The sequence below is a fragment of the Ischnura elegans genome, chromosome 6 (genome assembly GCF_921293095.1).
Source record: "Ischnura elegans chromosome 6, ioIscEleg1.1, whole genome shotgun sequence".
Classification (NCBI taxonomy): Eukaryota; Metazoa; Arthropoda; class Insecta; order Odonata; family Coenagrionidae; genus Ischnura; species Ischnura elegans.
In genome coordinates this window covers 118,053,566-118,078,531 of record NC_060251.1, presented here as the reverse complement: position 1 = coordinate 118,078,531, position 24,966 = coordinate 118,053,566, and the positions used below count along the sequence as shown (strand labels likewise).

The 24,966-nt window shown below is 40.9% G+C and overlaps 1 protein-coding gene across 1 annotated transcript in view; it reads left to right on the top strand.

Annotated features, from left to right (window-relative positions):
• Nucleotides 1-24,966, top strand: part of LOC124161584 (protein vestigial-like) — an 80,320-nt gene that overhangs the window by 19,681 nt on the left and 35,673 nt on the right. The window contains exon 2 of the mRNA XM_046537963.1: nt 18,744-19,290. Coding sequence (XP_046393919.1) covers nt 18,744-19,290 — 547 coding nt within the window. The remainder of the gene's footprint in view (nt 1-18,743; nt 19,291-24,966) is intronic.

Below are 24,966 nucleotides of genomic sequence, written 5' to 3'. Positions count from 1 at the left end.
AAAACCAAGATATTAGTATGCAGGAGAAGGGATTAAGTCAATTCCAAAATTAAAATTGGGAAGCAAACACTGGTGGAGGTGGATAATTTCTGTTACTCGGGAGGCAGGATAATTAGCGACGGGAGAAGCAAGAAAGAAATTATGAGCAGAATAGCCCAAGCGAAGAGAGCATTACACCAAAAGAGAGACCAGCTAACAGCAGGAAACTTAAATATGGAAGTAAGGATACGGTTTATTAGAACTTAGCGTTTGGATTGTACTTTTCTGTGGAGAGCAAGGATAGAGGCCTTCGAAATGTGGTGCCATAGAAGAATGCTGAGGATCAAAAGGATTGTAGTAAGTAGTGAGGAAGTCCCAAGGAGAGTAGGAGAGAAGAGAAGCCTCATGAAATCCTTAACAAGAAGACGGAACAACCTTATTGTCCACATCTTGAGACATGATAGCCTGATGAAGACAATCGTTGAAGAATAAACAGACAGCTATAACTGAAAAGGAAGAACGTGTGAAAAGTGAACACCTAGACAAGAAGACGGAACAATCTTTTAGGCCATATCTTGAGACATGATGGCCTGATGAAGATAACCTTTTTGGGACAAGTAGGTGGCAAGATCCGAAAAAAAAGACCTTGAATAAAATATATGGAATAGGTAAAGAAAGATGTGAAAGAGAAGTAATGGGTGGGTGTGAAAAGATTAGCTGATAGGAGAATTGAGAGGAGAGCTGCGTCAAAGCAATCCTTGGATTGTTGGCCAGTGATGATGCGGATGATGGCAAAAGTAAATTTATAATCCAACTACTTAAGTATGTAAGGGCCATGTCTCATTAGTTTCACTAATTTTTTAAGCATCGAGAAAAATCTCTATCTTAACGTTTTAACAATATACAGTCTGACGGTATCGTAAGTATGCAATGCACGTCAGCAATTTTTCAGCATGCTATTGTTATTTTTAAATTATTTTTTCAATATTTTTAAGTCTCCATCAAGTAACCGAATATCTATCTAAAAGTTTCCTTAATTTTCCCTCAATCAACGATGAAATATATTTTTAGTGATATTACACTTAGATTGTGAGTGCTATTAATACTTAGCAATCGTGAGGAATAACATCGAAAAGTTATGAATTTGATAAATCACTGCGAGAATAACACTTCGGTCGTGTTAGCCTGACTACCCGTCCTAATGTTGGCCTGTATTTCCGTAAAATTTCGACCGCTCTGCCCGTCAGAGACACCTTTTGCGAATTCTGCGAACTCATTGAAATGCACAAATCCAGAGCCCCACTGGAAAATCCTTTATTGAATTATTCACTGGGAATGAAAACATTTCTCTTTCGTCATTGGCATTTATTTTGTTTTTTCCACTCCAAATTTTACGTAACGTATTGGCATTTTTGGGGCACTGTGTGTATTGATGCATGGAACCTGCTTTATTTCTCGAAGTAGACTGCAACAGCAGTAGCTCAATAACAAAATATCTTAGCTATAAATATAATTATCAGCACAGAAGTGTCTCGGAAGCGCCTAAGTGGTTAGAGAAAGGCAAAAGTAGAAATGACGACTGCGAAAAGAAATATCATGCCCTCTTCTTTGTGAAATAATTAAACTTTTCCTTACCATTTTACCTCGAAAGTACAAAATCTAACATCTCAATCTGTAATGATACAATCACCATTTTAGCTTTTCCCGTTCAATAATATTTAGGAGTAGTTCTCGGGCTGTGCGCCGGGTTATTGGCTCCATTTCCACCGACCATTCAGAAAACGACTTGCAAGCCATTTCTAAGGGTTGCGCTAATCTCAGCGTGTTTCATATCACGTTGACTCGAATTGACTGTTAGTCGGGATTAAAAAATAAATTGTAATTTACTGGGACCGCATAATCGAGGAAGCCATTGAAATCGGCCCCAATGCAATGAAGTTGCAATACAATATTGCTGGATTACACCGGAGAAATACTTGCACATCTATGGTAAATTCCATTAAACCTAGTAGTGAAGAATATAATTCATTTCAAAGGAAAACTGTGAAAATTAGTCAATCAAAAGACGACTCCTTAGCTACCGAGTTCGACCAACGGTCGATTCGATTCAGTGTGACGTTCGCCAAGAGATCGACCAATCGATTCGTGCTCCTTCGCAGTCACTGCCCACACGTAATAATCGATTGCTATTCCAGTCCAATTGGACGCTTGAACAAGGCTCAGGCCGTTTCCGGAATCGCCATCAATCGATTTAAATTGATTTCACAAGATGAGGAAGGGCAACCAACTGGACATATGGACGTTTACGAATAACCACCGACGGACGAGACATCTACCGGTCGCCGCCAAGTGAAAAAAATAAACGTCGAATTTCTAATAGTATACTCATTAGCAAAGTCGTTAACGCGGCGATGACTTCTAGATATCTCAACCGTTGGAGGTATCGTACGATCTCGTTGGGAAATTTACGTGCTCGTAAATTGTCCAATGAGATCGTTGCAATCAAGTGGACTTGATTATTGGCATTTCCAAAAACGGCCTCGATCGTGTCGAGATGTCGCTATTGAGCTCCGCCACCGTGGCATTCAAACATCGACGAGGGCGATTGCTGGGGGGGGGGGGGGGGAGGAGCTGACAATGGGGATCGGAAATAAACCCACCCCTCCCCTGCGCCCCTCGCATTTCTCGCTCCCCCCTCCCCCGAAGGGCCCCGCCAATTATAAATAGAGAGAGAGAGAGAAAGGAAGTCGCTTCGAGAACCTCTTCATCGCCACCTCAACTGCCCCGGCAACGGAAAACAAGACAGCACAACAACGATCTTCGGAGGCGGATTACTCGCTCGCTTAGATCTTACGCTTTTATCTTGAACACCTCTGGGTGTACTTATTGCTAGGGGGCAAGATGAGCTGATGCAAGCAATCGTAGAAGGACAGGTTCACGGAAAAAAGTGCAAATCGCGGCCCAAAATTAACGAAATAGTCTATTATGGATGTAAAAGAGAATAAAAAGGGCATCGTGCAAAGGCATCTCGCAAATCGGAGACCTGAGTCATATCAATCTTTGGATTCCTGACTGATGATGAGAATTAAAAATAGACCTCGATCCACTTTTGTCTACAGCCAGGTTTAGGGGGCATCAGCCGTGAAGAAATGGATGCATTTGACATGTGTTCAGTGGCGTAGCTAGGGGGAGGGTCCGGTGGGTCTGGACCCCCCCCCCCCCGAATATAAATACGCAATCATTTTCCTTCATAAAAGACAATAAAATATTTAAAAATCGTTAATTTAAAAAATATTTCTTTAACAAATGAAGTTTTTCCGATTATGAATAGTGTTAAAATTAATTTAAAACCCATTGCTTAGTACCTTGTTTTTCAAACATTTTTCCCCCTGGTTTTAGACCCCCCCCGAAGGAAATTCCTGGCTACGCCACTGCATGTGTTTCAAGGCGTGTGGCATGGGAATCAATCACAAGAAGACCAACGTTACGCGGTTTTCAAAACAACGCGAGCGAGGAATGTGAGACTCAGGGTAAAAGCAGTCGGGGAAAAACTTCAGCTTGTAAGCTTTTAGATCAATTCAACTATTTGAGCAGCACATTAGAGGAAAGTGGTTCCAGCAGTAAGGACATCAGGATGAGAATTAGGGGAGAGGTGCCTTTATGGTAGCACTATTTACATTATATTTTATGTAGCTCAAATAATAAGTTACACAGTGATTGATATTATTTTATTTTGTTCAGCGTGATGTAATGCATTAATTTCGATTATAAAATTCTCAAAGCCACACCGTTAAAACCAAAATATTTCATTATTTATAAAAATCAGCAAGTGGTGCAAATTAGGACAATGTACTCCTCATTTGTACCACTGGTCTCCTACATTGGACCACACATTTACTTTTACCGATTATTCGGCCGAAGCTGAATAAATCCATCGCAATTTAGATCAATGTCATTGATATTGCATTGTACTGTACATTGCTAGTCAATACATCAATTTGTAGACATTATAGAAAAAAACTTTTTCGCTCTTTTTCCCACCTCCGCGCTTTTAGCATGAATCCATTTTGTATTGCATTACATGCACCTTGTCATCTCTTCTATTTTATATTCCTCGCTCAGTTCACAATGACATTATACCACAGTTCCATTCCTTGGTTTCTTCGTTCATTTCACGGCCGTGTCACCAAAACATTTCCTTTTAACGGGTTATTTTGCAGGCTTGGCCGTTTCTTCCTTTGCTAATCTGAGTTTTTCCTTATATGGACTACTCTTCAACCCACAGATTCCCTGTCCAGGTCTTGGAGCTTCAATAGAAACTAATCTTGCTTTTACTAAGGGCATTGGAGATATCCCCATTTAAATATACTGCTACGGCTAAATGGGGTTCATCTTCGCTCCACTTTCTTTATTTTCTTTTGGAACCTATACGGTAATGTAATTTAGTTAATCACGATAAATACCACAATAACAATGAATAACATTAACGATAGTGCATCAAATTATAATATCTTTACATACAAAAACACTTAAATCATCATTTAATAGTACTACGGTGTCCGAAATTCTACCGGTACAATATATGAAACTGCTAGTGTTACATTATGGGCAGCTCCACCATTTTGTTTCCGTTATTTCCTTCCAAACTAACCATAAATATTACAGAATCATATGCTCATGAAAACCGAAGTACATATGTGCATGTTCAGGTAATAAGTGATACAGTTTGATTCTATTTGCCTTAGTATTGTTATTCCCGTAGCTACGTGGAGAAAAAATTGTTTTAAAACTGAAAAATATTTTATTCTCTCACACACAGACCAAACTCTAACGCACTAGGCTGGCGACTGATATTTCTGCGTCTAGTTGAAGCCTAGTTGAAGCTGCGCGCGACAGAAGTCTCAAGATTCCACCTCCCCCGGTTTTACCGATGTGTTACAAATTAGGAGCCGGTACAATGTAATCAGATCTCCCATATGTAGTGATGCAGGCGTGTACACGCGAAGGATATGATCAGAGCATTCTTAAGTAATGGTTGAAATAAGAGGCTAATGAAGAGTCAGTTATGGAGTGCAGTGCATTACGGTGCAGAAGCATGAAAGGAGGACAAGAGAAGACTGGAGGCATTCAGAGACGAGGATGTAGAGAAGGATGGAGAAAGTGAAGTGGACGGAGAGGAGGAGGAACGACGAAGTGCTGGACGTGGTGGGTGAGGAGAGGCAGCTTCTAGATGATGTACGGAGGAGAGAGAAGGTATGGATGGAGGAAGCAGTTAGCGGGGAGGTGATGTTGAAAACAGTGTTTATTGGGGGTTTAATGTTGGGTAAACCAGTAAGAGGAAGGAAGAGAATAGGATTGTGTTGATGGAATGAAAGGGAAAAGGCCTTATTGCCAATTGAAGAAGGAAAGCCCAAGATGAGAAGGGAGGCTGTTTGAATACTTCCTAAATACTCCGTGCAAACCAATCTTAATCGGTGAAATATCTTAATAACAGTGTTGACTGTCCGCTCAAGGGAGGAATAGCCCAAGAGCATTCATCGTCTGGCCGAAAACTCCACGACCATGAGATACCACAATGCAAAAAATAGACACATGTTGAATGCAAGGTGGTTTGAATTTTAATAGGCAGTGGTTACAGCGGAGAATTTAAACAGAGAAGTAAAGAGACAATTTATCAGAACTCAGGGGCGCAGCTAGGAATTAATGCTAGGGGGAGGGGGTTAAAGGAGCAACAAACACTGGGGGGTCTGAGGGTGTGGCCAGGGTTAGCGTGAGGGTCGATGCCCTCCCCCAGAAAATGTTTCAGATAAATTGCTCAAAATTGTGAGTTTTACGGCTTTGTGAGGATTCTCCGAGTATGTAACAGCATTTGAACTGATACTAGGAAAGGAATACCTGAAAGTATTAGATGTAGAAAGAAGACGCATGGATTGTTTAAGCTGACAAATGTAGAAACTCGTAGCTGCAGAAATGTGGCTTTTGAGGAGGGGTACAAAGACTCTGAGATCCGACAGAAAGTCAAACGAGCAATTATTGAATGAAGTAAATATATAGAGTAAACATTTGGAAGCGGAAATATTGTTCTAAGTATTACTCCAAGTAAAAAAAAATACGTATACATTTAAATAAATTTTCTGTGTATTTTTCTAATGTTTAGTATGTAAGTTTCTGCTATCACAAACAACACACTACTCTGACGACATATACATATGCGCTCAAAAATTTTGAATTGTACACTGGCTGGTTGGGGTAAACATGGCTTTACCGGAACGGCTATTACGCGCCTTCGGCGCGCCACATAATGTGAAGAAAAGCGAAGTTCATTTGGACAGTTAATAAGGCACGACGACTTCACACCGAATATAAATATAAGGAATTAATTTTGGCAAAATACAAATATGGCGACCGAGAGTTGTGTGTTTAGATTCCACGAATATTACAAAAGAGGATCAGTCTCAAGCCGGCCTATAAATGTGTTGTCACCCACCGCGCATTTAAATGAGTTTACAAAAGTCGCCACTCGCGTCGCTGACGGACAAATTGATTCGAATTTCACGGGGAAATATGGTAAAATATAGGGTGTTAACTGAAATTTATACATACGATGATGTGATCTATCAAATTCATTACTTTTCAATGCTATTCCTCGTATTTACAAGCATTACGCTGAAAAATATTGGGAAAAAGTAGATCGAATTGCATTCATCACAGCGCTGCGGACATTTTTGAAAACAGATTAAAATGCGACTGAAGTGGCAAGAACAGAAATCAGCCTACTTTGGGATGGAATTGGGCCTTCTGTATGTGGTCCCCTTTTTAGGAGCATTGGCGATGTACCTAGAATATTGAAATGAAGAGGTCTGGAGATACGATTCAGGCATAAATACTGTTGGCTTAAGGCTTAGCTGCAAGGATAACCTATCTTAGGAAGACGAAAGCACATTCCTCAAGGAGAGAAGTGCCACACGTTTGGGTGTTAATCCACAAAATTCCCTCTCATTTTCATTCCTCATTTCCTAAAAACCACAAAATCGAATTCAATTCTCCACCACACTTCTCTGATGGACGTCATTCTTACATTTTTATTGGAATGGCCGATGCACGCTACTTCACATTCTCAACAACTATTTTTCGTATCTTACGATCTTTGTCTTGCGAAAATTACGATGGATTGGTTTAATCATTCTGTATTATAACTGACTGACACTTCATTTTTCGATTATCGATTTATATCCTGCGTCTCGAGATATTTCCCGAGAAAAATCGACGGCGGTAACCTTTTCCGAGATAATGTGTTGACGTCATGAACTCATACAAAGCGATTTGCCACTTATCAGCAATCATCACCGTACTAAGTAAGTCTTCTTGTTTCAGGTTGCTGCTTGCAATCTTTCGAGCGATTCCCTCTCTCTCTCTGTGTGTTCTCATGGTTACTCCTTGAACGAGAAAATTGACCTGAGATCTAATGGCGTCATAAACTCGCAAATATAATATTCTCTGTGTCGCTCTGAGAGAGACCTGTTCTTAATTGCTTCAACAATCTAAGCCAAATGACCATGAATTTGTAGGAATAATGCATAACGCTAAAAATGTTATTACATTTTTTAATGATGCATGCGAGGTATTGATACTTTTCGATTGTGAAATTTGGGCTTTGGTCATCATAAAAAAGCCAAAGCCTGGGTGAAGTAAAATTTTAATAGCAGTTGGAACGAGGAGATATTTGTGTGTTTGCAAAAACTACAATAAACCGCTCGAATAAAATATTTTGGTCAAGACAAAGAGGAAGAGAGAGACGACGCTTTCGACCGTGTTTCCAAGCAACATGTTTCGTTTTTTTAATCTCTTCAATTAATACAGTTTGTACTCGATAAACTGACAGTCAAACGAAATTCAAAACGCTTTTATAGCGTTCGTTGGACTATCGCGAAAAATCTTTAAGTTAAGCGTAGCGATTGTTTTCTATAATAGAGGTATATTTCGGAAATATAGTTAGTACCTATGGTGTGTGCTACCCTAAGATTGGTATCATCCCCCTACTACATACCCCCATTTCTTCCTATCCCTAAGTCACATGACACTCACTTTACCTCCATCTTACTCGTGTCCTTCTTCATGCATCCCAAGAATTCGTCTCTGGGCCTTCCTACATACACCTTTTCCTTCAAGTTTCCTCTTTATTGCATTCCTGACGAAATCGTTATTTCTTATGCCCTATCCGCTCCTTCTCTGTCTTCTGGTGCTCCTCAGTTCCCTTTCTCCCCGTATCGTCACTTCTCCTTCCGCACCCTTTCCCTCCTCCAGCACTCCCTCGACAGCACCAGCTTCTGAGGCTTCAAGTGCTTTCAGTTCGCCTGCTTCGATTTTCCAAGTCTCTTGTGTATCGAGGACCTTGCGAATTTTTTCACGCACTCTGTCCGAGTCTTCACCCTTTGAACGCGCTTAACGCGCTAGAGTAAAGGTCTTTTGTTTGTCATGGATGCCGTCTGAAAATTGGCTGCACCATGCTGTCTGTGGATGCTCCGTTAAGGCCATTTTACACGGGGCACGGAATTGCGCAGGTTAGAGCTGAATTAATTTCTAAAATGGCGTGGAATTGCGCGAATGCATGAACGAAATTAGAACAGGCGCTATTTTTCCGTCTCGCATCCACGCATTCTCGCATGTGTTCTATAGCAATTCATCGCTTTACACGACGCAATTTTGATTGCGCCTTCGCACGTAGGTACGTCAGACTGCGCAATTCCGTGTACCGTGTAAAACAGCCTTTCCACTTTCTTAGATGCTGTTGCTTCTGATGATGATGATGGTGATAAGTCTCGGCAAGGGTTTGCATCGTCAAGGTTGCATGTTGACGACCCCGAAGACCTTGCCGACCTCGCTGTCTCATTTGTGCTCCATGTTTTCAGGGAAGAGATAGTTGGTAGGGTTTCCCACTTCCATTCCAACAGTGCTTTTTACGTGACACCATCACGTGGACTACCTTTCGCTTGGCTCCTACCCTCCGACCCTAGGCATGGGTAGCCTTACCGGGAGTAATTTAGACTTAATCTAACTAGTGCAGCTTTAGGCCACATAGGAACGCCCAAGCCTATCCATAGCCCATGGGAAAAGTGTAGGAAATGAAATATTAATGCAGAATTACGCTGGCGTCACCCGCGCGCCGCTGCGGCACATCTGCTAATCAGAGTGTGTCGCACTGAGGGTTGCATTCCAACGCAGGAATGAGGTTGACGTGGACTTCTCGCTGCTGTCGCCATTGGAACGGGAAACAGATGACACTCGCGGTTGAGCAGTGCTCCAAGAAGGAAGTAAAGAGGAGGCGACGCATTCGCTTGGAAGACTCGACTGTTATAGTGCATAGATAAAAAGCAGTCCCGTTGAAGCTTTGTCAGTGTTGGCACTTTGATCGCTTTTCAAACGACTTCAAAAAATTTCGCAACGCTTCGATTAGTGCTGAGCGAACCAATGATGCTCTGTTGCTATCGACACTATAGTATCCACACTCGTGAGGTATAGTATTAAAAAGTACGCTTTCGTTAGATTTCACTTCGTTTATATAATACCAGAAACAGCCTTTAATATTGTTCATTTCCCAAATAATTACGTCGATTAAGTGAGAGCGGAACTTTTCTCCTCAATATTTACCATGCAATATGAACAGCCGCGAGAAATAGCATTGAAGAGTAATGAATGGGATAAATTAGACATATGCAAACACACCCAATCACAGTTTACCTCGTCGAGAAATTCGGATCACCATGCCATCGGCGTTGCAAGTGGCGGCCTGTGCAAACACTTAATTCGTACCTATTGGGTGACAAGTGTCCGACTAAAATGTACACTCTCTTTTTCACCCATTGAAATGTGAGTGGGGTGGGCGAGAGCAAATAAAGTGATATCTCATTCATCACTGCAAGTGCAGTAATAACTGAGCATATACGCAATGACAGACAAAGATCTCTCTGTGATAATATGTATATGATTATTATTATAATAATTGAGCACATAAGACGATCAGGAAATGATGCGTCTGAAGTTATTGCACCAAAAATAACAATCAGCCAAGTACCACATTATTTGAGAGCAATGATTACAGAAGCAAAAGTAAGATAATCGTAAAGGAATATTTGCCAGGAAAATAAGTATTTGCGTTTGATTAATTTTTTTTTCGCAACTTTTTTTATAATGTGGGTTTCTATGCATGGAAATGGACCATGATTATATCGTATTCAATTCTTTCAGCTGCTTTATCAATGTCATAAATTTTTCATTACGTAAAGATTCATATCTTTATGTTAAACTACGTTTGTCAGCAATATCTCAATACTAATGAAACCCTTGACAGTTGAATGTGACGAAGTGTTTCCATGGTTGAAATATCTTTATGTTTGTATTTTGTATTATAATATGAGTTTAATACAGATAATTTCTCATTCAAATGAATGGCATTCGCTCATCGATCGGTCGTCGGTCTCCGATTGGTTGTAGCCAAGAACGGTAATATCCTATTTCTAAAATGTTACCAATGGCTGCGCAAGTAATTCAAGTTCCAACTTTGGCCGCTGTGGCACCGCCAACCACAGGCGAGGCAGCAGACGTTACAATAGGGAAACAATGTTATTTCTCAATTTTGTTTTACCAAATAACGGTGAATAATGATGAGTTTTACCATTTTTTCTGATAGAATGAGTTAGATAATAGTCAGATCTGTATTTGATGGGATGGAATAGACCCAGATGGCTATGATAGTACAGCTTAATGAAATTATATTCACACCGGTGCCCTCCACTAGAAACCGTTTTAACTGTATGAAAAAGTTGAAAATCCGCCAATTAACCTCAGTTGTACGAAATAACCAAGGAAGAAAATCGATAAATGAATGAATCTACAAGAAATTTGCAGCACGCAAGTTTGTTTGCCATGATATCTTGACAGACTATTTCGAGAAAAGCTCAGGTGATGTTGCAGTCTACCGATTCAATTGTAATATGGCGGATCTTTGTTTACAATTTTTCGGTACAAGCTGACGACTTTAAACCACTATCTCCGACGCTATACAGACATAGAAGTGCTCAAAATTTATGACTATGTATAGTAAACGATTGATTTAACCCTCGAAACATAAAATTTACGTTTTGAGAGCAGTGATTAACTTTACTAGTTGCTAATGTTACACTCACATTACAGTCTAGTACGTCATATGAATACATTAGGAATTTATATTTATTCCTTCATTTCACGATTGTAACAAATTGCTACGATATCACTCATTACAAGAGTCCATAGGTATCCAAGGTTGACGAAGTATATGGTTCCGAAATCAAATTATACTTAAAAAAGACTGGTCTGCTATGCAAGATCGATGATTCGTAATTGAAATTTTTTCATGTATTCAGTTCACTTTATACGTAACTTCAAGAAATACTGTGACCAGCAGGATATAGAATTAAATGTAGGGTCCTTGGTTGTAGCTGTTCATTGTCATTCCGTCATATTGGGTTCAGCCGATAAGAGAGAGAAAGGCCGACAGTTGCGCAATAGCATCGATACATCAACTGCCACCGGCATGGTGCTCCACTCAACTCAAAACAATGGTCGCGATGCACTATTTGAAGGCAGGCTAAAGGTCATCCGGATACGATCGGCTCACATGCATTTTTAAAGGGATAACGCGCTTATTGACTGTCATTTGGAATGCAAGTAATCTATCTCTCCAGCCGCAATCTCACCGGAATTATATGAGCTGAGAAAAATAATTTCGAAGTTACTTGATTTTCCATTTACTCATTTAAATATGTGTGGCTCAGGTGCTGAGACCCTTCTCAAAATGGCTAATTGCGCATTTTTTGGGCTGAGAAACTCGGGAAGGCGGATTAGCATATATCTATCGGTAGCGATCTCGCGGGTTTTTCACCGGGTGAGATTTTCCATGTCTCCTTCCGACGTCTCGACGAGCATGTCGCACGCGAAAACGAAACGAAGGAAGGAGTAACCCGGGAGATCTACGCCAATTAGCATTCAACTGTTCAGAGTTCAGTCGGTGGAAGATGCGAAGGTCGACAGTTGCATCGATATATCGCTTCCGACCGCGTGTGCCCTCCCGCTCGATTTTTCACCCCCTCCCCCGCTCCGCACGCATTCCTCCCCCACCCCCTCGAGACGGCATCAAAAGAATTCCAATCAAATTCCCCATCTCCCTCCAAGAGACGCACCGCCATGTTGGAATTCCGCCTTCCCCCCCCCCTCCCTCCGAAGCGTGTCGATAATAATGGCGGGGGAGGCGTATGAATAGAGAACGCATTCGAAGGGGATCATCGCAGTTTTGGAAACACTTCATCGAAGCACGCAAAAGAGAGAGAGAGAAAGTGAAGCGACTAGCGTGCAGCGCGTCAACGGTGGTGGCGTCCAAAAATCAGCCCCTCTCTCTCTCTCTCTCTCTCTCTATGTCTCTAGGCTTGGCTGGTTGGCTTATGCCTCGTTCACATTACGATTGTCCGAGCGATCGTCCTAACGATTGTTGGCCGAACTAGCCGTGTGAATGCATGTCCTGACAATAGTTCACGTAGTTCCGAGCGTAGCCACTTTACGATGGTTAGGCGCTGGGAGACCGGAAACGGAAGCGACAAGAGAAAGACGAGAAGCTCGTGAAGCTCTATTTTTTCATGGATTTGTCCTAGGAAGGAAGAATGTGGGCGGAAGAAAAATTATTCGGTAAATACACGTTGAACACGATAATTTCTTGACCATGCATACCTCAACAGCTTTGCTAACCGCCAATTTCTCGATCACTTTGGATTTCAGAACTAGAGGGCAGCACAGGTTTTAACCATCGTAGTGTAAATGCACGAGTCTTCCGACGATTGCTGGAACAATCGTAATGTGAACGAGGCATTACTCGTCGAAATACACAACTTGCTAATGCATCGAGATGCGGCTCGTTTCTCTCTCTTTTAGGATGTAGAATTTCTCTTTAAGACTATCCCCTACTTTTCTTAAAGACAAGTGTACCATCGATAATGTTATACTCTTACATTTTCCACAAATTATATTTTAAAATATTTTTATGATCAACAAAAATGTGTCAAAAGATTGCACTTAGTGATGGCAGAGATTAAAAACAAAAGAAAGATAGTCGGCGATAGAGAATGATTTTAATCCAATTTTACATTTTTAGAACATTTATGCTAGTTTTTCCCTATTATTTTATCTCGTTCGTTACATATACATTGGAATTAAGTAATCTGTAATTATTTATGGGCGAGGGCATCTCGTGAATTCCACCAGATATGTTGATCAGACATCGAAACGTCGCGTCGGCGGTGCCGGATCGACTTTCCTCGTGGAATTTTCATCTGCATCGGCACATACGACGCATGATGGAGATAATTCAACGTTTACCCCTTGCGATTACTTTAAAGTCATCGATTTCCAAGTCATTCAACTTTGCTTCAGATTGAAAATATATCGCTCATGTCATCAATAACTTCGTAGTGTCTTTGCAGAGCAGTCCGTTGAAATTAGAGTTAAGCGTAATATTCAATTGCTAAAGCAGTGAATTTGGCTTTAAAAATAGCCATTCGGTATTAGATGAGAATAGGGAATAAAGGTAGGAAAAACTTTGAAACCGATAGAGGGGAACACATAAGCATGAGAAATATTTGCGGAAGGAGGTAGGATTTCTGAAACTCGTTGTGGGAGAGTTTTGTGTGACTTCGCAATATTCAAGGCTACTTTATGATATCGCGTCGAGCCGAAAGGCACGGAAAGACTTTATCCGTGAATTTAATTCAATGCAAAAGAAAGCTGAGCGATTCGTCAAAAACTGCTGCGATTGGCCAGAAAGCATTTCACTGCTTTCACGTGACTTGCTAGGCTGAGATTAGATTGCTCTAACTATTGCGAATAGGTATCGTTTAGAGCGACACAGAGAACTTCATGTAAGAGCCTCAATAAGTTTTTATGTCCGTCAGTGGCGATAAAATAATAGACATATTTTGCATAACGGATATAGATAGAGGAATTCGTTTTTCCCTAACCAATTAACGCCTTGAATAAATGGTAGGCGGTATTCAGTCGTCAATTCAATGAAAGCGTTCCATCGTTTGTGTTTACAAACGGCTGCTGTTCCTACCCCACGCCTATTGTGGCTGCTATTGTGTAGTATAAACTTACTGTGCCTACCGTGGGGAAAGGATACTTTCATACAAGTCAAAACCACTTTGCATTGATTCGTTGTACTCGAAAGACAACAGAACGAGAATGGAATATAAGTAAGTATCAGTGCGAAACAGTAAGTGGGCTACGAATGTCATCATCAGGCCACCGAGCCTCTACATTTGACTGGTTAAATTGATGCGTCGTCTTCTTGGGAATCTCTTCCTCTCATTCGGTCGGTCGGTTTTCCTTCCATGATGATCTCTCCCTTGCTTGATTCCCTCCTTGCGGTCACCGTCCATAACCACACTACTACAAGAAAGCATAGGAGCTATTGTAATATCGATTATCCAGATGTATCAACCCAGCTCCAGTCATCGAATCTATTTTTCTATTTCCACCCTCATTACAGAAGATATTGAGATAGTGATGAATACAGTCGAGAACACCTAAAGCACGCACAGCTGAAGGAGCATTTCTTACGCATGATAATAGATTGATAATGATTTTATTTTATTTTTTATTTAGACTTTTCATTCATTTATTTAAATCTCATGCTGCCACCAGGCAATAGCTTGCTTGTAACAATATGTAATAATAAATAAATAAATTGTCTTTTACGGCTTAAGGTTAGACGAATTTCAGGCGCTATCTGAAATTATTATAAGCTCAACTTGCACTTAGCAGGATAATTTGAACATCGGCGTGGGGAGAAGTGTTTCCGCGAAGAGAAGTGCCACCTTTGGGAATGCTGGATGAGGCAGCAAAGGACAAGTCGGTCGTTGTGTTCCTTTTAAAGCGGCAAATCGTTTCAGAACGTCTCTTCGTTGGATCTCTACAGCGATGACGACGACCCTGTGAGGTATCCGTTAGTGTAATGTAGCATTACCAAGTGTAAAAAAATATTTATCTTCATATACATCGCATTTAAACTGGTAAACGGCGCGGCCAATCGTTATTCTATGATTTATAATTGATTTTTATTTTTAGCCTTAGTCAATATGAAGCACCGAAGATTAGCTTTAAAAAAGAAAAAAATCATTATAACATGGCACAAATATTTTCATTTTAAAGAATTTTCGTTGGTATTGTTAAATTTATCAGCTGTTCTGTATTTATGTGAGCAAAAAATAACAAAATCGCGTTCAACTAAATTTCTATCAACATTAATTACATTTTCGGTTTTTGGCGTTTCCGCAATAATTGCTTAACTAACAGGTCATAATAGTCATGCGCTTAAATTGAATTAATTGAAGGGAATTAAATTTTCACAATATGATTCATGAAAATTTTTGGAGCAGGACAAACACTTTCACCAATGTGTGACTTAAAATATGACTGAATAGATAAAACTACTCTGCGAAAAATAGCCTCTTTTTGAATAACTGTATATCCAGAACTATTTGTGCGGCAAATGTATTCTCCTATAAATGTTGTAGTACAAATTACTCCAAATACGAATACGTCGCGAGAAAACAGCAAGTACTTAACCAAAAGAAGTATCTGCGGCTTTTGCTCTTCCCGGGGGTCGCACAGGTTTTTTTGGAGTTTCAAACCCGGATTTTTGCTGTCGGCATAACAACGTATCAACAAATTAAAACTGCATCAATTGATGCATTAGCTCATACTATTTTCCACTGTTCGTTTGTTGGATTGAATTGCAATGTGCTAATATGTAATGAAGTTTGAGGCTTAATGCCGTTAATAAGTTTACAGCTCATCCACGTTGATCGCACTCTTGTTTATATTTACTCTGATAGCACCGGAGCGTGGCGCCGTTTTTTTGGGGTGGCGTGTAATGGAACCGTCGAAACAAAAGAGGGGAGCGTGGATTGAAAGGACGCGGTGCTGAGCGCGGAGAATCCGTGACTGGATGCGTGCAGACAAAAGCCTAAGACAACCGAAATAGACGCCGACGCGGGATTCTTCCCAAATGAGGCGAGAATGTAATCAAGGGGGCAGGCAGCCCCTGCCACGCACCAAATGCCGTCGACGAGGCCGAGGGCTCGTTCCGCTCCAAGTCCACCGCGAACCCTTTTTCCATTTTGAGACCCCTTTTCTCTCCAAAACGCAGCGGAAACCCCCAAAATTGAAAAGTAAGCGGAGATTCTCCACCAAAAAATCCGTCATTCTGCATCTTCTGTGGAGACTACTTAAAAGACGTTTGACAAACCCCACGTTATGCGACGCGATTGGATTACTAAAGCCATTTAAAATAAATTAAAATCTTTATAAAACAACCACGCGGAAGTAAGAAAGTGTGCATTGCCGTGAGGAACTGTGAAAAGCGCTGGAACCTATAATGTTTTTGAAAATACGAGAGTGGTTTTTTCACGAAATGTGTTCAAATTCGACCTCAAATCCAAAACATGTGTAATTTCTGGTATGGTTTATTAAAATAAACTTATGCTTGCTTTTTCGAATGTCTATTCGATCATCAATATAATATCAACAGTGGCGCCGACTCCATGGGGTCTGAGGGGGCCCGAGCCCACTCAAAAATTCGTTATGGGTGTGAGGAAAACATTTGTAAAGCTTGTCCATTTTCCCTGTAGTGTCCTGATATCGAGATTCGAGTTATTAGGGTTCTTGTGTTGATCATATGAATCTTCTAAAATGCTTAAAAAACTGAAAACTCACTACTTATAAAAGTTCTCGGGGCAAGATCCCCGGTTTTGGCCCCCCACAATTTTTGTCAAGGCGGCATCCCTAAATATCAATATCATGAATTTTAGGCGTCACTTAGTGAATTTGCTTCATTTTAATTTCGGAAACTATTTAAAATGTATGCTCTATTGAATCGATTATCGAAGAGTGAATGCGTGTCACCCGCTGCGCGTTCTCTCCGCCAATCGCATGGGTCGCGTGCTTTCGTTGCACTTTTGTTTGGCAATACTCAAGCTCATGTGAAAGGCATGGCGAGAGCCACTCGGTGGAATTAGGCAAATGTAACTGCTTTTTCTATGCGTACTTGTTAAAGAAATACTGTCATAAAACATGCTCCGCCAATTTGTTATTTACTTATGGTTGAAAATAAGTGTAAATTAAAAAAGCAACCAAGTATAAGAAGGAGCGGTGCGTTAAGATTGAAATTATTTTCCTGGGAAAGGGTAAATTGGAGGGCTATGCCAATCAAAGGATTGCGATATTATTAAAGAATGAGTTCCTCTAAATTCACGGTTAGGCACAAGGATAAGTCCTTCCGCACTTGAGAGAAGTCAGTCGTGGGCCTGCCACCCCTGGCATTCCTGGATTTAGTCAAGGGGTGGCGGAGAGAGGAGCGAGTCCGTCTGGCTGCCACAGAGTAAAATAGTGCCTTCATTAAGCAAGGCCATCCATCCCTTCCCTAGTTATTTATTGGCCGCCTTATCTGCGCCCCCAGGGCCCTCACCGCCACGGGGCCCGCATTCCACACGACCCGACTGGCAGCGCGAGCGGTCGGATAAGACCTGCGTCGAATGACAGGTCGTGTCGCGCACACCAGCCATGCTTCCGACTGCGGATGAAAAGCCATTAACCAGGATTAAGCCTCTGCGGATATATTTTTTAAAAATCCCGAAATCTATGGCTCATTTGACCAAAAACTGTAATGGAGATATCAATAAATGAGCGCTCAAAGGCCAAGGAGCAGTTTAATGAAATAATTCCCCAAGGATTTCAATTTCCGCTCGCAGTTGTGCTCTCTCGGAGTAAAAATGCTCAATTTAAGGCGATAATACGTTTGTTTTCTTAATCGTAGAGCAGGAATATATTTTTCAGAAAGTTGTGAGTGAAATGATTTTCGTTACGATTCCATGGTATTGACAATTTTTAAAGAAGTCTTTGTCAATTATTATTTTTGTTCAGGTTAGTCTTCCACCGATGGCATATGTTACGATCACATGACTTGGATGCCATAGTGATATCAAAATAGGTATAAAGAGGAATTATTTCACTCCCCCCCTGACCTATCCGTCGCCAGAAATAGGCGACGATAAAATTCGTTTCACTTATTCTTTAACTCCATGAAAACGCTCATTCTAATTAACATCTGGAAAGAGTGAGAAAGCCTAAATGAAATGAAATAATTTTTTATTTATTTTATAATGGGCTCCTTCAACAATTATAATTTGTTTGGCGGTTATTATGGGGTTTAACATAAACAGAGTCCCATATTTTTTATTTCTCCATTCCTCGCGTGCATCCCGCGGCGAGTAATTGGCGGTCTCAACACTTTTCGAAGATAAGTTGATGACGATTCCCATGCTCATGCCGACGGGTCACCGCTCCTTCTCTCCTCCTCGTTCCCTTACATTGCCCCCACGTGGCCAATTGCTGTTCGCACCCGAGTGAGCGATTCATTTCCATTTTGACCGGGTCTCTCTGAATGAGTAAATGACCCATAAAACTCGAATAACGTCACAAACTCACGGAAAATGGGCTGCAGCGTCCTCGTTTTTCGAAATATCAACTTATGAGAGAGTGGCTGAATGCGATAGACTATTTTTTCGTGGCGGCAACCAAACTTTCTTTCCAATCCATTTCCCGAGTTCTTTTAGTGGTGTACAGTGAGTGCGATTTCCGTGTGATCCACATTGACCCGTTCTCTCTCTCTCTCTCGTTCGCAGTTCCCATCGCATCGCCTCGGCCCCGCCCCCAGCGGTCCCCCGCCATCGCCTCCGGGGCACTACGCCCCCAATGCCCTCAGGGCGTCCGCCTCGCCCCCCGCCAACCTCAGCTGCAAGGACGGCCCTGCCCCCGGAGGCAGCAGCAGTCGGGGCCCGCCGAAGTCCGCAGAGGGCCCTGAGGACGAGGAAGACGATGATGAGGAGGAGGAAGAGGTGGAGGACGCCAAGGGCCCCAACAGCAACGAATCGCAGCCCTCCACGTCCAGTGGTGTGACATCAGCAGGTGGTGGTGGTGGCGTGACGTCAGCAGGTAGCGGTGGCGTGACGTCGGCAGGCGCGCAGTACGTGTCTGCCAACTGCGTGGTGTTCACGCACTACTCGGGGGACGTGTCGTCGGTGGTGGACGAACACTTCAGCCGGGCCTTGAGCCTCGCCTCCTCAACCTCCACCCCCGGCGGCAGCCCCTCTGCGGCCGCCCCCGCCGCCGCTGGAAGCCCCACCGAGGCCCCCGGACAGATTGACGGAGGAATGGCAGACAGGGATAAGGGTGGGTCCCATGGCAACCGAATGCTTTCCGATTTACCCTCGATTCACAAACATACGGTTCCAATGGGAACGGTACGCATTCGATTCGTTTTCGGTGGCGTTCGATATGCGTGAATCGATGTGCACGAAATACTTTCGATACCTGAATGACACCGCCTACCAACGAATTTCCCTCCCCCCTATCGGTTTAATATGATTTCCAAATGGAGTTAAATAAAGTTAAGACTATGATTAAAGCACAAATGGTAATATCCACACTATTTTATTTATCAAATAACCGACCATGGTTTCGACACTTGGTGTCATTTTCAAGGTGAAATGACACTAAGTGTCGAAACCATGGTCGGTTAAGTGATAAATAAAATAGTGTGGATATTATCATTTGTGCTTCAATCATGGATATATCATTATTCCACAAAATTAAGCCGGAAACGATTTTATAAAAGTTAAGACTGGTCCCAAAAAGTCAACATGTAAATAAAGGGGACCAGAAATGCAGCAGAGAAGAGACGAATTGAAGGCATGTAGTCTCCTTTAGTGGAAGCCTTAGTCCGCTTGTCCTCCTTTCCCATGGGGACTTTTTCACCAATATTTCCTTCCATTTTGTTTCCCACGTTGCTGCTGCGTCTCATCACGTGGCCAATAAACCGTGTTTCTCTGTGGTGTTCCATGAACCAATAGCAACCTTTACGTTATTGGTGACAGCTACAAAACGTCCCCAGGAACAATAACACTTCATCAATGATGCACGTAGTCAGAAATTGGCTTAGGTGATATGAAGGTTGTCAATACTGATGATTTTTTGCCAATGCCCGCGCAGCAGTAAACTATAATTTTGTAAAAACGTCATACATTTATTATTTAAATAAATGAAAGATCGTAGAATTTTTCCACAATTTTTTTACTGTGTACAACGCGTTTCGGCTCACTGAGCCAATATGTGGTACAAGAGTACTTTGATACTTGATTCAGATGATGGCTCAGTGAGTCGAAACGCTTTGTACGCAGTAAAACATTTTGCGGAAAAGTGCTACGATCTTCTATCTATTTAAATATGTCTGACTTCCACCAATTGAAGCCTGCATTTGTTGAACTTAATCATACATTTCGTTTGCATCATGCTGACACTGGCATTCGTCAATGTTCCTATCCAAACGGCCATAGTTATTGCGTCTGGGTCACCATTGGAGTTTTTTTCACGAAATCCACAATCGCATTTTTCGAAAAAATTTAAACCAAGAGCACCAGTAGTTAGTATTCAGATAAAATTGGGGGAAATTACTGACCACGATTTAAGATCAGGCATTCAGGTAATAGGGGATTGAGGAAGACAATTATTTTCTCTTTCCTTTCGCAAGTGTTTCTCTCCTTTAGCGAAGCATCTCCAGGGAAAAAAATCACAAATACAAGTAACAGTGAAAAAATGCTACAAATTTAAAAAATACATATGCAATAATGTCAAACAAAAAATGAATTTTACTACCTTAGATAATGATACAGAATGGCTACGACATCTTGGTAACAAAAATTCAACAAAACAAGGTGAATACATGGAAACAAAAATGTTTGCTATAAAATTTTTAAATGTTTTGTCATTTGTGTAATTTTTAGACCTGATCATGCTTAAATAAAGGAGGGAAAATTTTGGCGAACGAAAAGATGGAATGATTGTGTCGTCCAATACTTTTCACTCTGAATATCTGATCTAATATTTAACAACTCTAGGAAAATTTCAGATCAGAGGTTCCGCAATCAGTCCACGACTTGAAGTGATTGAGGGAAGTCGGAGGCTAAGGGCCCCCTCGGCTACTTGTCCAGTTAAGGGGGTGCATCTCGGGAAGTCGCTACAACGAAAAATAAACGTCGCCAAAAGAAGGGGGTCGAAGCTCCCCTCCTCTGGCCACGCACCTGTCATCAATTGGAACTGAAGGGGCAAGACAGCTCGCTTGTGAAACGATCTTTGGATATCTGGCAAATTCCCGAAAACGAACAAACTTTAAGGAGAGTCACTAAAATTCAGGCAATTTGCTATTAGATATGAGTGATAGAGGGAAATTTCACAGGGCGATCTATTCTATTCATTAAATGGTTTCCTCTGTCTATACTTAAATTCACTTGCGAACGACGCACAGATAGCGGAAGATTCACATTCGCAGGATAGCGCTGGGGTCATGGCGAATATTTAGCATCCCACCCATGTCGCCGGGGGAGATATACTAGCGCCATCCCGGTCTGAAATAGCGCGCACAATTCCGCCTTTCATCCCATCACTCAGACCGAGGGAAAGTAGTTCCAATCGCCGCCGGAGATATGTCGCCCCTGTCGAACAATGGAATGTCGTCTCCCGCCACCGCTGTCATTGTCTTGCGCGTCGCGTTCCGCGGATACATAACCCCGGAGGGGCTGAGCCTTCCCGTTTGATCCCAATAATCTCTAAATCCTTTGTTGGCGCTAAACACGCTCGCCGCGGGGCCCTTAATCTGCCAGCGCGCGACAGAATAATTAAGCTATTGTGTACTCAGGGAGATCGTAAACATGCGGCTTGGTTAGAATGGAGGCCGTTTCGCGTGCCACAATGTCCTCATATCTAATGTTTAGCGTGCCTCGACAGAACAGCGCCAGGCCAGAACTCCAGTCCTTCACATGTAGCTTAGTTGACACTTTGCGCTCAATGTAATCGGTTCTCAAAAATGCTCACGGTGCGTTGCATTCACTCTTTAAATGTCCTATGCATTGCTAGCACTTGACTTAGACCATATAAGCTACGGTACGCCTATATGGTCTAAGGCACTTGAGAAAAACAGCAAGAAATCGAAAAGAAATGACGTGTGGGGGAGAATGGACCACAGTTAGACATAGCCCACTGTGGGACAGCGAGCATTTGGAGCCGTGTGACAGGTACCATTATCTTTTGGGAACAGGATATAATTCATTTTTAACAATCTTCCACATTGCATATGGCTGCAATAACTCTATTGCAGATTGATGTACTTTCATTGTTTTTATAGTGCAAAAGTGAAAACACTGCTGTTTTTCATTGTCGATTACCACTCAGTTAGGATGGATATTTTGATTTTTCATAGTAAATCATTTAAGTGTTTTAAATGTGACATTTCAATGAATTTAAATTAACTTTATCACTCTTGAAACACGTTGTATGATGGAAACAATCAAAGACTGCACATTGGACCACAATGACACACTTAGGCTTGGTCCACCATGAGACAGATTTCAGGTGTCATGATGTGGCCCATGGAATTGTACAGCATTTAAAATTCAAATCTTAAATATTAAAGCTAATGAATAAGACAAAAAACATCGCTAAAATTGAAAAAATCCTTGTTGTTGACAAGATCTATTGAATTTGTAAGTAACTAATCTTTTCCTACCATAAAATTTGCAAAAATTGATTGGCTTCTTAAAGGTGATTTTACTCCGTCCAGGCAAACAAATATCCATTTATAAAGAAAATTTGTGTTGGAATTGCTCAGGAAAAAGCTAAGACTCCAACTAACATTAAGGATGGCTTTAAAAAAATGAAGAAAATAATAGAACTAAGAATAAAGGTTATTTTTCTCTTCCTCCTATCTTAGATGTTTCATTGATTTGACTATTTGATAAATTGATTTTTTGCCAAAACCTTCACCAATAGTTAAGTGATTTTGCAGGCAAAATAATTATATCAAAAATATGTACTTCCTTTTTAATTATATATCCTTTTATAGGTAGTAAGTTATATATCCTTTTATAATTTTGCTGATAACTTTAAATTGATAAATTTAAACTAAAGTATATAACCTTAACACTAGGATTTTAAATGTGAAAGATGTTTATTTATAAAATAAACTTCCTTTATAACTAAGATTTGCAATAAATTGTTATCAAGTGTATTATTCTAATTTTAATAATCATTTCTCATTGTGGGTCGACATTGGGCCACATTGAGACACTAGCATGGATTTTTTATAAAATTACTTTAGTGCATTTCAAATTTACAATACATCATCGTAAGCAGAAAATATAATGTAGACAATATTGAAGTTATCAGCTGACAAGATAGTAATACTTTCGATTCTATAAATTGGAAAAAATATGAAAAATATTAAAGTGAATTTTTGTCGCATTGTGTCCCACCTTCCCCTATTCGTCCTATATGTTTATACGAAAACTCTTTGAAACTTTTTACTGATGCAGCGCATCAGTTACACCTAGTTTTCCGAATAATGCGATTAAAATATGAGTGAAAGATGTCGAAAAATCCGTTTATCATCATAAGTTGACAATCTTAAAATTGGTTTGACTCCATTCCACCCTCCTCTCTGCTAGACTCTTTATATCCACATACTTCTCCCCATTGATTTCATAAATTTCTTGTCCTATGCAACTCATTCGGGGCAGCCCCTTGCACTTCTTCCCTTCCACCTGTCCATTTCCTCCATCTGCCCACCATGCCCGATGACGTGGTCTAAGCTATCCCATCTTCTTCTACTCAGGGTTTTTAGAATGCGACATGAAAGGCAATTTTTCCTCTTTTTTCAAATGAAATGCAATGTCGAAATGGTTCCCGTGCGGGACTCCAAGCAGCGCTTCGTTAATTTGCATTTCCCATTCACGAATCCTTAGCGCAAGAGAAAGTATGTGGCAGAAGAGGTAGTTAAGTGCTTACGCCATCAAATCGTAGCAACAACGTAACGAGTTAAGTGAATGGAAATATGATTATGAGGAGTTCTAGGATGACGATATTTAATTTACCTCCAAGGCTTTAGAGATCCATCGTCTTTCAATGCATGAAAATATTAATGATAGAGTCGAATTATTTTTATTTTACCTGGATACCACCAAAATGCCTTATCAAGTAGGTACTTTGACCTAAAATGAGCAGTATAATTTCAATCTCATTTTTATAACGCCGAAGTTCATTTTATCTATACCTACATAATATCCTGCGACCCAGGTGTTTGGCAGGGGGTGATCTATCATCAGATTGCAGCAAGCAATTTGACTTCCACATACACACCACACAGTCATAAAAAACGTCTCGCATAATAACAAATTATGCAACCATAATCATGAAAAGGTCAACTACTCATTAAGGTAATCTGCAAATAAAACTAGAGCACACAAACAATGCTATTAGTAATAATAAGAAAATTCAGAAACATGCATTAAGGTATGCACAAGTTAGCAGGGTACACTTTGAGTCATCTGATCTGTTTGTGCGTTCTAATGCTGCCGTTATAGACTCTTATTGATCGTGGAAAAAAAGACATTCGGAATCTGTCTGTTCTTCAGTCTATCTGTCTTATTATATTTAGATGATCTGACCTTCCCTAGTAAGTTGGCGTTCGTGAGATATGGCAAACGCCATCGGGAAACACGCTGCTCTTGAATTTATCTAAAGGTTTAGTCTATTTTTCAATCTAAGGTATGACAGAGATTCCCATCCGAGTTTATCTAACAATAAGAGATAAGTTACACTAACAAGACTATCGTAACGACTTTTCGCGTACCTGGCAGTTCTACTTTGCACGCGTTCTAACTCTGTAATTAAACCTGTTTCATAAGGGTCTCAAACACTGGTAGCGTATTCTAAATGTGGTCTAACGAGGGAAAAGTAGCTAATTTCTCGCACTTTGTCGTCGCACTTTCGTAACGTTCTTTTAACAAACTCTATTTA